This window comes from Triplophysa rosa, linkage group LG23 (assembly GCF_024868665.1).
Source record: "Triplophysa rosa linkage group LG23, Trosa_1v2, whole genome shotgun sequence".
NCBI classification, from domain to species: Eukaryota; Metazoa; Chordata; class Actinopteri; order Cypriniformes; family Nemacheilidae; genus Triplophysa; species Triplophysa rosa.
In genome coordinates this window covers 7,843,883-7,861,701 of record NC_079912.1, presented here as the reverse complement: position 1 = coordinate 7,861,701, position 17,819 = coordinate 7,843,883, and the positions used below count along the sequence as shown (strand labels likewise).

General features: G+C 39.2%; 1 protein-coding gene across 6 annotated transcripts in view; it reads right to left on the bottom strand.

Annotated features, from left to right (window-relative positions):
* Positions 1–17,819, bottom strand: part of LOC130547218 (E3 ubiquitin-protein ligase HECW1) — a 58,664-nt gene that overhangs the window by 24,342 nt on the left and 16,503 nt on the right. For all 6 annotated transcript variants that reach the window (XM_057322976.1, XM_057322979.1, XM_057322978.1 and 3 more), the window contains 5 exons: positions 16,176–16,251; positions 9,182–9,351; positions 3,176–3,318; positions 2,740–2,840; positions 335–1,720 (listed from right to left, as the gene is read on the bottom strand). In XM_057322976.1, coding sequence (XP_057178959.1) covers positions 335–1,720; positions 2,740–2,840; positions 3,176–3,318; positions 9,182–9,351; positions 16,176–16,251 — 1,876 coding nt within the window. The remainder of the gene's footprint in view (positions 1–334; positions 1,721–2,739; positions 2,841–3,175; positions 3,319–9,181; positions 9,352–16,175; positions 16,252–17,819) is intronic.

The window sequence follows — 17,819 nt, the reverse complement described above, 5'->3', positions numbered from 1 at the left end:
CCATAGTAGGAAAAAGATACAATGGTAGTCAAACGTGCCACAGAGCTGTTTGCTGTCCTACATTCTTCAAAATGTCTTATTTTGTGTTCAACAGAACAAAAAAATGATAAAGTAATTTTTCCTACTATGGGAGTCAATGGGGGGCAAGCTCTGTTTGGTTATAAGCATTCTTCCAAATATCTTTCTCTGTGTTCATCAGAACAAAGACATTTATACAGATTTGGAACAACCCAAAGGTGAGTAAATGATGACAGAATTTAAATTTTTGGGTGAAGTATCCCTTTAACATCTGTGTTCAATAACAGTGCTTCATAACAAGGTCACAGTTCCTTACCTGATGAGCTAACGCTGGGCCCAGCCACAGGTGACTCCTCCCCCTGCCCCTCCCTCATTGGACTTTCCTCAGATGATGACCCTCTCCACTGAGATGACCCTTCTCCAGACTCCCTCATATCTGGGCTCTGCATCGAGTCTGAGATCGACTCAAAGGCACTGTTCTCTTCCTCCTCCTCCTCCTGCGAGGAGAAAACGGTGCTCTCCGACAGACGGGTGCTGTCCACTGAAGAGAGGCGTGTATGGCTGCAGAGATGGTTACGCCCCTCATTACCTGAGTTACTGTAACAAGACGTACTGTAACAGGACGTGCTATAACACGACGTACTGTAGCAAGAATTATCACACAGTTCACATTCGCTTTCTCGGGGACCCCTTCGGCTCCCACCCCCAACCTCCCCATCCTCACTGTCCAATCGCAGAGAGGATGGTGAAGGCCTTTCACCTTCCAGAAGTTGGTTGAGTTCAGACAAACGCTCGATTGAGAGGCTACGCGGCAGGGTACGTCTGCAACACGGTCCAGGGCATTCCGATACGATAGATGGAGATTGAGCTTCAGACACATCATCCTCAGCTACCACTCCATTCTCCTTGTCTTCCTCGGGTTTGACGGTAAGCTCCTCAGAAGATTCAGGTACGTCAGCTTCATCTTGACTGTCGTGGAGACGTTGGGCTGAAGGCAAGCTGTGCAGCAGATTATGAATGCGGATGTAGTGAGACCTTGGAGTTTCAGGTTCTCCACACGCCGAGGCAATGACTGTCTCCAACTCGGACACGGGAAGCGAGCAAGGACGACTCTTGCGATACAAGGCGCTCCTTATCCGTGACGAACAGGGTTCCTCCTCGTTCCCGTCTTCGTCTACCCTTGTGTCCTCTTGCTCAGGATTTGTGCATTCTTCAGCATCCACAAGCTCTACATCCAAATCTACAGGTGGTCCCGTGTCACCTCCACCTGTATCTTCAATACCCCCATTCTCCAGGACCTCCAGTAACATCTCAGTCAAAGTTTGCTCCTGCATCTCCACAAGCTCTTGATCTGTTATTTCAGACTCCTGTTCTTCAATTTGTCTTTGAGCGGTATCGTTCAGTACTGCCTCTCCTTCCATCTCGTCATCACACTCGGTTGCATCATCATCTGCTACAGTGTTCTCTTGACCTTCTTCTTCTAGTTGCGAGTCCTTACTTGGTTCAGCCGGGGAGGTGGGCAGCACAGGATCCGGGGTCTCGGCCTCTTCAGCACATTCAGAGGAGATCTCTGGACCCAAAGTCATTGTATCCTCCACAGGTAGATCGGCAGGTGGGAGGTCATCATCTGGCTCCTGCTCTGCCTGCTGGTCGGTTATCAAATCGTAGACTGGCATTGCATTGAGCGACACCTCCTCATCATCTAAAACAGAATAAGCAAATCACATTCAGTATACAGGCATGCCATGATATAAATATATACTGTATATGTACACCATTTGTAACAATAAGCACTTTTTCACCATTTCACAGGTAACTAAAAGCGGACAGAAATAATCTGAAAGTGGCCTGCTAGGGCGAGCCCATTAGATAATTTAGAGGAGCCCCTCTGCCTGTCAGTCATTTTGGATGTTTAGTTTGGTTGGCATCACTTTTACTGGGTTTGCCATGGGATAAGGCAGATTAAAAAATTAACCCAAAAAATCATATCTAACATTTATGTTATATTATTCTATTCTTGGCCTTTTAAAATAAAGATTTACATTTACAGTATTTACATTTACTGATTTAAATTTACAATATATAACAATAAAAAAACTTTTTGATAAAACAAACTGTAGTTCATTTCTTGCCCAGCCTGGTTTATAGCTACCCAAGCCCTAAAACTGTATTATATTAGATTTATCTTAAAATCTGTAGACCTATTACAACAGTAATGAATAAGCAATGTCCATATTTTTTTTAAATAATAACAATAATAACATCAACAACAACAACAACAATAATAATAATAACAAATATTAAACATTTTATAATAATGTTTTTATTAAAAAAACTGTAGTTAATTTCTTGACCAACATTGCTTATAGCTACTGGAGCCCTAAAAATTGTATTATATTAGATTTATTTTAAAATCTGTAGACCTATTACAACAGTATGAATGAGCAATTTCCATATTTTTTTAAATAATAACAACAATAACATCAACAACAACAACAACACTAATAATAAATATTAAACATTTTATAATACTATTTTTAATAAAAAAACTGTAATTAATTTCTTGACCAACGTTGCTTATAGCTACTGGAGCCATAAAAACTGTACTATATTAGATTTATTTAAAAATCACCAGACCTACAAGAACAATGGATAAGCAATTTCCATATTTTAAAGTTAGTGTTACTAACATTGTTTGTGAAAGAGAGAGATGAAGCAGACCTGGATGCATAGATGAGGTTATCTCAAAGCGAAACTGCAGCTGGCCACTGACATGATCTGTTGGAAGCTGTCGACCTAAAGTGTAATTCACCACACGATCCCTGTTGACACACAAGAAACATTAACATACTTATATATACAGTATATATATATATATATATATGGCAAGTAATGAGCACATAACCAAGAAATAAATGAAAAGGCAAACCAAAACCAAGTGACCACCCACACGGTTTTCACTCATACACATTTACACATCTGAATAAATGAAACATTTATACTTATGTTTTCAAGCACATACAACTGAAGCACTGCAGGAAAAACAATACACAAAGATCACAGTAATTTAAGCAAATGCAAACATTTGCTCACTCACATCCAAGCTATAAAAATATTGCATAATAAGTTTAGCAGACAGGTGTCTTTGATGACCTACCCAATAGCATGTTTCTCCAGAAGCCTCTGGACAGGAACCACCAGCTTCCCCAGGAAACGTTTAATGATGGGTCTGCTCTTGGCGAATTTATCTTTCACCTCAATCTCCAACACATCCGTCGGCAAGGACACAAAGTTAAAACGCTGTGAATGTAAAAAGAACCAAATATTTGTGGGGTCCACTACCGACTGCATTTCTGCATCAACATTTGCCAAGTACTGGCATTCTGTTTGGTTTCCTCTGAACATAATAAACTAATATGTTATGTAACATGTGAAATATCTTCCTTTCCCCTTTTTTATATTTATGTACACATAGTACACTTCTGTATGCCCATGAATGAATGTTAAGTACCGCATTGTAAAAGCATCACCTCTGTTGAGGATCACCTCTATCTGCCCTACAGGCTTTGGGACTCTCAGCACTCCTTTTAATTGGAAATTGCGGCTTGTGTCTCTGGAGAACACAAGAAAAATATACCCTGTTCTGTGTAATTACACTTTTTCAATGCATCCTTGGTATTTTGTGTTTGCTTTGTTGGTCTATAAACTACAACTCAATACATGCAAATGAGAAAATCAAACAAATGAGTACATTAAATTGTAAAGATGGAAGAAACAGTAAAGTGCGTGAACAGGTAACAGCATGATACTTTTACTTTCAAAAGTTCAACACTTGGCAGGATTCAGTAATTGTTATTATCTTGGACAACACATCAAACAGAAGTGTGTAGGGTACACAGAATCTCTTCTCCGTCCAGGAATGCTGCATCCTTCTGGCTGCCGTCCATCTAAACACCGCAGCGTTGACGACGTCTGTCTACGAAAGCCAGAACTCCCTGTGTGGTATCCAAACCATCACGGTTTTCTTTCAAGAAGCCATGCAAGATGTTTCAAACCAACGTTTTAATCAGCACAACGACAAGCCCAAACTTAGCAGCTTCAGCCATTACAAAGTCATTAAGACAACCCCCAAACCAAATCCACTGAGTAAGTCTGCTATGAGTCTGCTGCTTCTGTCCAAATGTGAAGGTGATTACTTTAGATGATCAGAGGTTCCATGTTTAAGCACAATAGTGCAGCAGTAATTTAGCAGTAATGGCTCATGTAATTAGGAGACAATACAGACGCCAGCAAACAGCGGCATGTTATAGAAGGAGGCACAGTGACTCTACATAGAAAGAAGAGGTTTCAGCTTATTTACCTTTCAGCACTTGTGAAAAGCAGAGTACCAATAATACCATGGTAATACCGTGCAATTTTGGACATGGTGCAAGTAAAATGGCATGTTCTCCCAGACATGCCATGATTCCGAATCAAACTCCAAGATCTGTGACTGTCAGGGCAGGAGGTAATACACAAGATAAGGGTGCGTGAGACGGGCCGGTAAATCTTAATAAATCAGTTAGAATGAGATAGTCGTTCAGGCTTCACCCTTTACTGTCTGGTGCTATGAATCAGCCAACTGGCTGCCACAGTGTTCTGCTAAAGGCGTAACTCTCACTCTTGTTATAGCCTATAAATAGAAATGCAATCAGGCAAAATAAACATCATGGGAAATGAGACGGCATGTCTCTGAATCACACATTTTAGAGGAATTAAATGCACTGCATTAGTGCTACTGCTTAAAGGTCCAGTGTGTAATCTTTTGGAGGATTTATTGACAGAAATGCAATATAATATACATAACTACGCGTTCAGAGGTGTATGTTTTTTTACCTTCGCGTGAGCTATTTCTATCTACATACACCACAGGTCCCCTTACATGGAATTCAGTGTCTACAGTAGCCCTAAACGGACAAACTGCTCTACAGAGCGCGTTTTGTAAATACGTTATCTCCTTCGGCAAAGAAGCGAAACGTGACGACATCTTCGTACTGTGTCAGCCACCGTAGTGCTTCGAAGGGGAGGGGAAGAGTGAACCATTGGTTGCAATTCACAGCCTTACCATTAGATGGCAATAAATCGCATACACTGGACCTTTAACAATCTACTGAAATTAACGGAGGTCATTGCTTCTCTTCAGATGGAATATGAGATTTATCATCATCTCTTACTTTCAAACAATAAACACTGTTGAAAACTCCTATTCATGCAGTTCAGTAATAACTGCATATTGGTCTTTATTGTGTTGACCTTTTGTTTGTAATGTTACAGTGAACTTTACCAAGTAGGATGAGTTTAAGGATCCTTGTTGGTTTCTCCGAGATGTGGAGATTTATCCGACAATGGCAGGATAAAATAACATCCCTCACTTATCATTTAGATAATAGTCAATAGCCGTTTGAAGAGCGGCTAAGGATTGGACCAGGTTTGTTTGACAGAAATGTTGTTCTATGACCAGACCAGATGTTGATCCATGAACACCTTCAGCACGTGTTGGTCAACTTTTAGGGAACTGTTTACTGCTCTCATGAGGCATTTTTGTGCTTGTATAGTCTCTTATAGATTATTTACACACTATATCTGGCAATCGTAATGCATAATGTTTATGAAGGCAATAAGATGACATAGTAGGGCAACAGTGTACGACTGAGAAAAAAACCCTCACTGGTGTCATGGCAACACCACACGACCTGCTGTCGAACACTGGGATTGATAGACATCTAGGATTTTAAATCTGACAGCAGTTGTTGGTGATTAATATGGTTTTATGTGTTTCAAGTGATCAGATCACAAATGGTCAGGTGAGACATGTCACCATATGTGACCCTGGATCACAAAACCAGTCTTAAGTAGCATGGGAACATTTTTAGTAAAAGACAAAAATACATTGTGTGGGTCAAAATTATCAATTTTTCTTTTATGCCGAAAATCATTAGGATATTAAGTAAAGATCATGTTCCATGAAGATATTTTGTAAATTTCCTACCTTAAATATATTAAAACTTTATTTTTGTGAGTGGATGGCCTGCCACAGTGCCCCTGATTAACAACTTCAAAGGGGATTTTCTCAATATTTTGATTTTTTTGCGCTCTCAGATTCCAGAGTTTTAAACGGTTGTATCTCAGCCAGATATTGTCCTATTCTAACAACTCATATATCTATAGAAAGTTTATTTTTTTCACCTTTCAGATTATGTAAAAATCTCAATTTCGAAAAATTGACCCATAAGACTGGTTTTGTTGTCCAGAGTCACACATACACTTGAAAGTAAAGTATGTCTCCTGTGAGACGTGTTTCGATTTCATGTCTATATACATTACGCACTATGTCAGCAATACAATGGATACAGTTTTACCTAGTTATACTTCTATTTGAATCAAATTATACATTTGTTTCAAGCTTCACATGAATCATTTCTACTTTAGTTTTGTGCCATGACTTTGCTACTCTCATCATTTTGACTTTATTCTTGAAATGTTTTCTTTATTCTTGACACTAAAACACTGCCGAGTTCTTTAAAGGGAGATGAAACGAATTGCATTTCCATAAGTGGGACCCATATTATTGCATTTCATATTTGTTGACGTGTCACATTTTTGCATATACTTGCTTTTCTGCATTGCGTTTTACAATTCATCATCACTATGCCCATCCTTCAAACCTTTTTCTACAGATCTAAAACAGTATATATGAAAGAGGAGGAAGAGCACTTAAAAGAAATGAAATGAATGCTGTTCTGTCAATTCATCAATAATGTGCACTTAATTCAAACGTGCTTCAAAGATTTTCCAAGGACATTCTGAAACACTATCAACGAAAGCAGCAAAGAATTATGGGAAAAATCCCATCAACACAGCAGGTCATGTTCATCCACCAGAGCATATAATGGTGCCATTAACCCCAGTGACGTTGAAAACCTTCTGTGGCTCACGTTTTGCACTACACTGGCTTTATTCCAAGTCAGCCACGCGTGTAAAGAGAAATGGGCCCGTATTTTGCCTCACTGACTTGCTGCCAACTGCCTGACTTGTGCTGTGTATTTCACAAGCCCTACCGACTCTGAGGTTATCTGAGACAGAGAGCAGAGATGGATGAAGTGAAGGGAATCTGATTGAATGGATGGAATATCAAGTATGTAGTATGGACGAGCTTTTTTTAGCTGCTCTATTTTTAGCTTTCTGCAACAGAATTAAGTGCAAAGAATGTGTTTATAGCCAACTTTTAAAGCATAAACATATGTACAGATTAAACTGTACTCAACATTTACAATTACACTGTCCAACATGTACCAGTTTTCGCTGGTAATTATGGTATTGGTCCGCTGATCTTGTAATACAAGCATTCTGGCTTAACGGTAGCATTAAGCAATTTAAGCTCTGACAGCATTAGCACAAATCATATTGTCAATAGGCAATCAATAAATCTATTTATACATTGACGTGAAATATGCAAATGCAATGTAAAAGAGATGAGTAACTCATTTAAGACTTTTGTCGGGAAACACCAAGGGAGGTGACGCTAACAAGGCTTATCTTCGGGTTATTAGGAGAGCTTTGATCATGTGTAAATGAGCTTCCCCCAAGGGTACAAAAGATGTTGTGAGGATTACCATCTGACATAGCCATGTGTGTGTGCTTGTTTACATGGTTTACGAAGACACAAATCTGTGTAAACACTGTGAACATGGTTCCTGTGTCCTTTTTCGTAAAAAAATTACAAAAGTTTTCTGTGATGGTTAGGTTTAGGGGTAGTGTTAGAATATACAGTTTGTATGGTATAAAAATCATTATGTCTATGGAGAGTCCTCATAAACCACATTTACACATGTGTGCGTGTGTGTGTGTGTGTGTGCGTGTACGTGCATGTAAACGCATGTAAACGCTAACTGTAAGACACAGCAGAAGAAGACAGTTGCTCACCAACATATGAGAAAGACCTTTATAAACATTGATATTTCATTTAAACTGTGTGAAAACATCCTTCCCCAGTAGGCTATGAGTATCGTGTCAATAGCTTTCAACCAGAAGTCTGGGATCAGCAAACTTCCGAGATTACTTAAAAACTTTTTTCTCACAGAAACACTGCTTTTTTAATCTCTAGATATTTAAACATGTACAATGTTTATTTTTCTGTAAATTTCTTCATTTTAAGGGGAACTTTTCATAAAAAGTGTGTTTTTATTTGCTTGAACATGGTGATCTAAGTTATTAAAATAAGCCACTGTTAAGTTAAGTTAAATGACCTCAAATTTTATTTCACAATATTTCAAATAAGCTTTGTACGTCCATCTTATTTCAAATAAGTAATTGGATAAATTATATAATAATGACAACAAAACTTTATTAAACTTATTTAAACACTTAAAACATATTTTAAAATAATTTTTAACAAATAACAAGCCTGTGAGTATTGTTGTGGAAAACAAGGGGTCAAAAAACTAATGCATACTGTACTATGAAGAGCAGTACAATGTTTTTGTCCAGTCATGATATACCAGATATTGTTGTGGCTTTAACACAAATGTAAAAAATGAATGCAGTGCGCTTTGTTTGCTCATTGCACCTTACACACTAATGTGGAGTAGCATTACTATAAACTGTAATAAAAGAAAACCTTTAATATGCTCTAAACGCTTTATGATGTCAGCTATCAACAGTAAAAATACCACATTTCGTCCAACTACCTGTTGGACGTGTGGTGCCACCCCTGTTTTGTACAATGATGTGTTTCCAGAAAAGTTTAGGGCTGGATGAAAACTGTGGGTAAAAAAAGCTGATTCACAATTCAGTGCATTTTTATATGCAAAAAGCAACATCAGAGAGTCCACAAAGCTCCAGCCACCTACGGATTTTTCGTTTCATGTTGCAGCTCAAAGCTGCATTTTAAACATGCTACAGTCAAACATGCGCTTCAGATGCAGTCATCTGAGCTTCAGAAATAAAGTCGTGAAATATCACAATGACGACTCAAATTCCACCCTGAACTCAGGCGATTTCATGTCTTGAAATGTCAAAAGGCCTTTAAATGATCCCAAACATCAAACGCTGTGACATCAACATCTAAGAAATTATATGACGTATGACGGAACATCAGAAGCATTGAGGTTTTGGGCAGACTCACCTCTCTTTTCCAGATGGGGTTTACTGTGTTGCTGATGATGCCTGATCGTTTCTCCTGACCGTGGTGGGGCAGAGCGGGGAAGATGCTGTGCTTTCCAGGCTGGATGGAGATTTTCAGGTACGGATCAGGATTAAAGAACATCCCTTTCTTTAGCCCCACTGCCTGAATGTCTGCAAGATAGAAAAGAACAGGAGGAACTTGTGAAGACATCCCAACCGGCATTCTATAGTCAAACTTTCATCTGGTTTTCTAGATCTAATGTATAAAACAGTACTTGTTTTTCTTACATATCATTAAACGTGAATCGCCTACAGTCCCTAACAATCTGTTTTACAACAGAGCTTGCACATTTATTATTTTCATTTAATCTATTTCAGACAGACATCTTGATTTTCTGCTAAATTTAATTTTTATTATGGCTTTCTTTTGGCTTCTAAAGTTAAAGCACCTCTGCCCTACATAAAACTCAATGGCACCCAAAATAGCTGCAAACATAATAAAAAGAAATGATACCATTATTTAACATGTGGCTGCAGGCTGTTTAACACCTCCCAGTACAGACCTGAAAGGTCCCAGTTTACACCATTATGTTAAGTACTGTTTTACTTATATACAACTGCACATTTTCTTATTTTATGAATTCTCTTGCTGTAATATTAAATCATCATTAATACAGCACCAAGGAATGTGTGAGGCTTAAAGGCTAAAGTTATAACGTATGAGCCAGGGAATATAAAAGTAATGGTAAAATGTCTATGAATCTCGCAGGAGCTAATTATCTCTCTCAGTATCCAGACAGGCAGATGAAGACAGCCCCAGGTAAAATGTGCTGTTATAATCTAATAATCTACTGACTTCAGGTCTAATCCTATACAGTTTATTCCTATCACAAAAAATGTCACAAGCACCAAGTTTATGGCGTGCATAAAGCATGTGTTCATTGTGCTTCAACAGATGCGCATACTGGCAGCGTTTCTGGAGTCGCGGCTCGCTGTCTTCCGCAAATATAATTTACATTAGTAGTAGTTGTAATGTTACTGTAGTTGTAATGTTTTTGATGAGTTTTAATGTGTAAAATGTGTCCAATTTTTATTTGGGTAGTATTAAGGGGTAACATTGGGGCCGGATCTGTTCTGCCCACCTGCCACGATTCTATCCCCTCACACTTATGCATGGATGCAAATATAGTCAAAAACAATTAGTTTGATGCATGGACACAAGCAACAATGTATGGATCATGTAGAATTTCTTCCAATTTTCATAGACATGCTAAAATTTTGAGGCCACACACACTACATGTTACACCTGTGGAATAATATTTCAGGGGGGGTGATATTGGGGCAGGATCTGTTTTGCCCAACTGCCACGATTCTACCCCCTCAAACTTGGATGCACACTCTACCGATGATGCCATCGCCTTCACCCTGCACACTGCTCTCGCCCACCGTGACAACAAGAACGCATATGTGAGAATGCTGTTTGTAGACTACAGCTCAGCATTCGATACCATAGTGCCAACCAAACTTGGTTTGAAGCTCCAGGCTCTGGGTTTAAACAGATCCCTGTGTGACTGGATTCTGGACTTCCTGTCAGGCAGACGTCAAGTTGTCAGAATAGGAAACAATACTTCCTCCCCACTGACTCTCAACACCGGTGCTCCCCAGGGATGCGTTCTTAGCCCAATTCTCTACTCCCTATATACACACGACTGCATTGCCACACACAGCTCTAACGTCATTGTGAAATTTGCCGATGACACGACAGTGATAGGCCTGATCACTAACAACGATGAGTCGGCCTACAGAGAGGAGGTATGCAGTCTGACACACTGGTGTAAGGAGAACCATCTCTTGCTCAACACCAACAAAACCAAGGAGCTGGTGGTGGATTTCAGGAGGCAGGACAAGGAACACAGCCCTATCACCATCGACAGGACACCTGTGGAGCGGGTAAACAGCTTCAAGTTCCTTGGGCCTAACATCACTGACGATCTCACATGGACTGTTCACACTGATGCAGTGCTAAAGAAGGCACACCAGCGCCTCTTTTTTATTTTTTGGGATGGGAACCTTTTATACCTGCACAGTTGAGAGCATTCTAACTGGCTGCATTACCACCTGGTATGGAAACAGCACCACCGGCAACTGAAAAGCACGGCAGAGAGTTGTATTAACTGCCCGTCGTGTTGTGGGAGATGAGCTTCCCTCTCTCCAGGACATCTACACCAGGCGGTGTATGAGGAAAGCCAGGAAGATCATCAGTGATTCCAGCCACGCGAATCACAGGCTGCTCTCCTTGCTGCCTTCGGGCAGACGATACCGGAGCATCCGGTCCTGCACAAACCGGCTGAAGGACAGCTTTTTTCCTCAGGCTATTAGACTGCTCAACATCAAAAACTGATACACTCCACAAGCTCACAGTTCTTTTTACCATGCACTAGAGTTTCATGGACTATAATGCATCATGCATTGCACCTAATGCAATAACTGTCCTTTACCAAACTTACATACCTATATCTGTACTATGTGCAGTATATGGTTGATCCATTATACATACACGTTCATGTGTACACCTGCATATTTAATGTGTATGTTCAACGTCTAATCTTGTGTATATTGTGTATATACTGTCCATATGTACCATGTGTCCATGGTTACAATGTATATTGTATTTTTTGTACAGTCTGTCTATTTATATTTTGCACTGTTCGTCTGCACTACATACTGTCACTTAAGTCTATAAAGTCATACAATTGTTTGTCATACATTTGTCTGTCCAACTGCATTCTACTTTTTATGGAGTACGCACCCAAGACTTTCACTCACACGTGGTGATGTGAATAAAGTGAGTTGAGTTGATATAGTAAAAAACAATCAGATTGATGCATGTACACAAGCAACACTCTGCGTCTCATGTAGAATATCTTCATATTTACATAGACATGCTAAAAGTTCAAGGCCACACACACAACGTGTTATAACATATTCTTAGGGGGGTAATATTGGGGCAGGATCTGTTTCGCCCAACTGCCACAATTCTAACCCCCTCAAACTTATGCATGGATGGACTTATGCATGGATAGTCAAAAACAATCAGTTTTATGCATGGACACAAGCAACACTCTGTGTCTCATGTAGAATGTCTAATATTTACATAGTAGGGTTGTAACAGTACGTGTATTCGTACCGAACCGTCACAGGCAACATTCCAAATATAGTGATCATTCCTATGCCCTGCTCCTTCGAAGGGCAGAGCCCTTGGAGTGTAGACTTTGGAGTGAATAGGGCATTTGTGTGCCATTATGTAGATGTTTGGAATTCACTTGGCAAAGGAAGCAACGTACTGTAATTTCCACATTATCTTCGGCTGGCATGTTCCCGTGAAGAAAAACAGTTAGGTTTTATGCAGACGTTATGCCATTAAAACAGCGACATCTGCTGACGGACACAATGCTTCATTGTCACAGGAACATGCCAGCTGAAGATAATGAGGAAATTCGCTTCCCTTGCCAAGTGCATTCGAAACATCTACATAATGGCACGTAAATGCCCTGTTCACTCAAAATTCTGAACTCCAACGGCTCTGCCCTTAAAAGGGAGTAGGGCATAGGAATTATGACTTCATTTGGAATTTTCCCTGTGACAGCTCATGACGGTTCGGCACGAATACGCGTACCATTACACCCCTATTACATAGACATGCTAAAAGCTCAAGGCCACACACACTACGTGTTACAGCACATTCTTAGGGGGGTAATATTGGGGCAGGATCTGTTTTGCCCAATTACCACGATTCTACCCCCCTCAAACTTATGCGTGGATGCATGCACATATATATATATATATATATATATATATATATATATAGTCAAAAACAATTAGTCTGATGCATGCACACAAGCAACATGTAGAATGTCTTCATATTCACATAGACATGAAGACAGATAGAGAAGTATAGGTGCAGCCGGAAAAAAAAAACTTGTGTTCACAGTGAGGGCGAGCAACGACAGACAGTGAGCAATTTGGAAAGTTGGAGAAAGTGACGAACTAGTACACGACAGGGAAGCGTTGTGTCATAAATGACTAAAAAACGAATCAATGTCCGGAAAATAGTTGAGCTATCCACCTGATCTAACCTTTAAAAATGACATTAGCTGTAATTTTATGTATTTAAATGGATTTTAATGGATTTCTTGTAAAACAGCCAATCTAGCTACCCCATACACATCTGCAACCCTTTTAAATCAGCATCTTCAGGTCATTTGTCCATGAGGCTGAAAGCAATCCTGTTTTTCTGCTCTCTTGGGGGTCTAGAGCACATTTTCTCTCTCCCAGAGGTGATTCTCTGGCTGCATACCTTCTGTACAGCCACTAATGTGAATATGCTTCTACTGTAACAGCGTTCCCAGATAGACTGCAGAGTCACGACAGGAGATGTGCTTATGAATAAAATATACAAACTGTAGAGCTATGGGGAGGCCGGCTCTTACAGTCAACGGTTTGAGGATTGTAAATTTTAATATAACTCAGAGGAAAAAGAGAAGCTAGATAACAGGAGACATACTATTCATTTATTTAGTGCATTATTTTATCCTTTAGACAGAATATTTCAAATTCATATGATATTAACAAGTAGGAGTCAAGACAAATAAAATTGACAAGTGAAAATGAATACAGAAACCATGCAAATTTTTTAAAAGATCTACATGTTTTAGGACCTGCTTGTTTGTTAAAAAACAACAATGATTTAAAGAAAAAGTTCACACTCCTTAGATATGATGTGAGTGGGTTCAAGGGAAATTGTTTCTCAGTGCTACACACAAAAACTAAAAATAGATAAAGGTTATTTTTATGAAGCACAGAGGCCCTAGAGAATCATCTGAAGCCTAAAGGACAACAAGATTTATCTGTATGTGAAAAAGTATAAGACAGTAAAGGCTTTGGGCCATAAATATTTTATAACACATGACTTAAGAGTCAGTTGGTAGTTTCCACATTTTAAAATAGTATCAGGAATTTAAGTATAAAATGTTATAATTACATTTAAAGATTTAAAATTTTAAGAAACTGAAACTACAAGTACAGTATAACATAATGTAATTAATTTATATAAATGTAATGTAAGTATTAAACTTTAGATTACATAGGCAGTCAAATTACATTTGACTACTGAACATTTTAAACTAAATAAAGGACAATATTGTGATAATGTGAAGTATAATAAATGTGACCCTGGACAACAAAACTTAAAGGCGCAGTTCTTGATTAACAGCGGCCACTAGCGTTGTATTATAGATTTGCCACGAATCGCTCAGTCCAAACAGGACGGTGGCCACCACAGTACAAAAAGATGTTGTTCTCATGTTGACGCAGGGAAGAGATTTTGTGGGCATTAGAAAGACTGTAGAAAGAGCTATGACTTATGTATTACATAAAATAAAAGGTTTGTGGATTTTAAGTTTAAAAAGAAGGATAAAAGTCAGGCAGGAGCTAGGACCTGCACTAATATTATAAAGACTTTCCAGCAGAGACGCGTTAAGACCCGCAGTACTAAGGCTTTTAGCAGAGATACTCACAGATATCTATGGAGATACTTTCCATCAGAGAGAGACGCTGGAGAGAAAGATCGTCTTAAAATCACCCCTGAGGATGCTTTGATTGGGATCAGTATGTGAGTAACATACTAACATACCAAGATATGTTGTTTTGTAATATTAGCTGTGTGACGGAGCAGTTTTGAGCGTCATTGTTTATCTGGAACCGCTTTAATATTGTACTCGTCCAGATACTTGAAAGAGAGAGAGAGCGAGAGCGCGCTGGAGCTGAAACTGGAGAGCGAGCGAGAGTGCGTTTTATTCTTTTACTCAATGATGAATAAACTTTCAGTTAATCCATGGGCGCCAAAGCGTTCCGCACCGGAGAGCACGATCCGTACACATCACGGATCATCCCGCGATCCATTTCACCACGATACCGCAGCGGAGAGGAAGAGGAAACGCGCGTTGTAGAGTTGTTTGTCCGTTTAGGGCTGCAGTACAAAACATGGCGGCGAATTCAATGTATGTAGGGCTGCTCTGTATGTAGATATAAACAGCTTATTCTAAGATATTACAAACATAACGGTTCATTACGTAAGGTCTTTATACACCTCTGAAGAAATAGTTTTGTATATTATATTGCATTTCTGTCAATAGATCCTCCTAAAAATGCCGTATTGTTCCTTTAAGGGTCAATTTTGCGAAATTTAGATTTTTACATCATCTGAAAGCTGAATAAATAAGCTTTCCATTGATGTATGATATTAGGATAAGACGATATCTGGTGGAGATACAACTGTTTAAAACTCTGGAATCTCAGAGTGCAAAAAAATCGAAACATTGAGAAAATCCCCTTTAAAGTTGTTAATCAGAGACGGTGTAGCAGGCCGTTGCTAAGAAGAAACTATTTCAACTCTCTATTGGCTTACCGTTGTCATGACGTTGTGGAGAATAGATGAACCCGAAAGCAGAAATTCGAAGCTTTACATAGATATCTTGAGTGTGTAGTTCCCAAAGAGCGGGCAGAAGGGAGTGAAGTTTGTAGGCGTGTTTCTGGCCATTTTTCTTAGCGATTTTGCTGCATCCACTCACAAAAATAAAGTTTTGATATATTTATGGTATAAAATTCGCAAAATATCTTCATGGAACATGATCTTTCCTTAATATCCTAATGATTTTTGCCATAAAAGAAAAATCGATCATTTTTTACCCTTACAATGTATTTTTGCTGTTTTACTTAAAATGTTCCTTAAGACATGTGGTTCAGGGTCACAAATAAAGAATATATTTTTCTGAAAACGTTTTAAATTTTGCAAAAAATCTTTTGATAAACATCAACATCTAAAATGCTTAACTCACTAGTTATTAGTTTCAGCTCAATGGCTTAATGTCTCCATTAAACCCTTATATGAATGCGGAAGTAAATGAAAGTATGAATAAGACAGAGTACAGACTCACCTGACAGAGAGAAGCTGATCAACCTCCTGCTGCCCAAAGTCTGAGGAACATCCTGACTGATTACAGGCTTCAATGCCTACCAAAGAGAACCAACAAAATGAGCAATTGACCAATCAGCTGAAAAGAGCAGAAAAATCACATGAATGAGAAACATGAAGTGTGAGAAGGAAATATGAGACTGGCAGCTGAAAACAGGAAGTGACTTCACAAAGGCCGTACCCCCTTCCTATTTTCAAACCCCTTACTCAAAGCCTGGGCTGATATGCTGTGCTTAAAGCCCATTACAGAAGCCTGAGCTTATGGTGCAGATCAATAGCATGCATTTATTAGGACTGCATGGATTCAGACTCCAGGAAGAGCAGGGGAAGACGTCGAGAGAGTGAGGCCTTGGGGGACGGTACTTCTCAGAAGAGCAAAAAAGTGCAGGGGGTGCGCAGCTGAAAGGAAACACCGGCACATGCCATTAATCTCCCTGAGTTTGTACAAGTGATCTGATCCGTGTGATTTTCCTAAGGAAAACATATTTATATTTTGTACAACATCTACAACTCCAGAAGCACAGACTGTTAAAAACTGAGCAGCTCCATAAGCAACCACACATATGAGACCGACTCTACAAAACTGATGCAAATCACTGAAAACATCCTTCAGAATGCAATAAAAATAGATGCAGAAACAAAAGAAGAGCAGGTGCTTGGACCCAATTGGCACCAAAATGAGATACAAATTCTGTCGTATTGATTGTCAAATAGAAAAGCTGCCCTTCAAACATGGCTGCTGGCTCCATGCAGCGGCTGCACAGATTACTCACAAACACACACAGATTAAAACGATCAGCGGGAGGACTCTTAATTCTCAACTCCCCATCAATTCAACAAGGTCTCTGGCACGGTCATTAATGAGCTGGAATACTTTTATAATGGATGTACTATTTTGAGTTTCAAAAAAGACCATTGAATGGCATTACAAAGACAAGAGCTGGCATATTGTTCAAAAATACACGTGATATACCTGGGATGACATGAGGGTGAGTTGATGAGAAAACGTCACATTTTTGATTGAACTATTTCTTTAAGGGAGATGCCATATGCACAGTAAAATCGCCATTGTTAAAAAAGGTCAAATTAACACTCACGGTGTATATATATAATCCACACTCTCAAAGTGTGGATTATATATACACTGGGAGAGTTAATTTGACCTTTTTTAACACTGGCGATTTTACTGTGTGGTGCATCACTGCCCTTGCACTAGCGTACCGGTGTAAGAGGAGCTAACCGCATCCAGAAGAAGAGATGCTGCATAGTCATCAAATCACACACAGCACTTGGATAAACACTCTGCTGACAAGGAAGATAGATACTGAGATCTGCACAATGATGATACATGGAGGAGTGATGCTAAAGGTAAAAGCAGCTAATAGACAGAATAAACACACATACAGAGAGATAGAGAGAGAGAGAGATGCAAACAGAAGGCTGCTTGAACACTGTTTGAATATATTGGCTTCAAAAACATGCACATAAACACTCCCAAAACACAAAAGGAGAATACTTCAAACACAAAAGGAGAATACTTCAAAACACAAAAGGAGAATACTTCAAAACACAAAAGGAGAATACTTCAAACACAAAAGGAGAATAC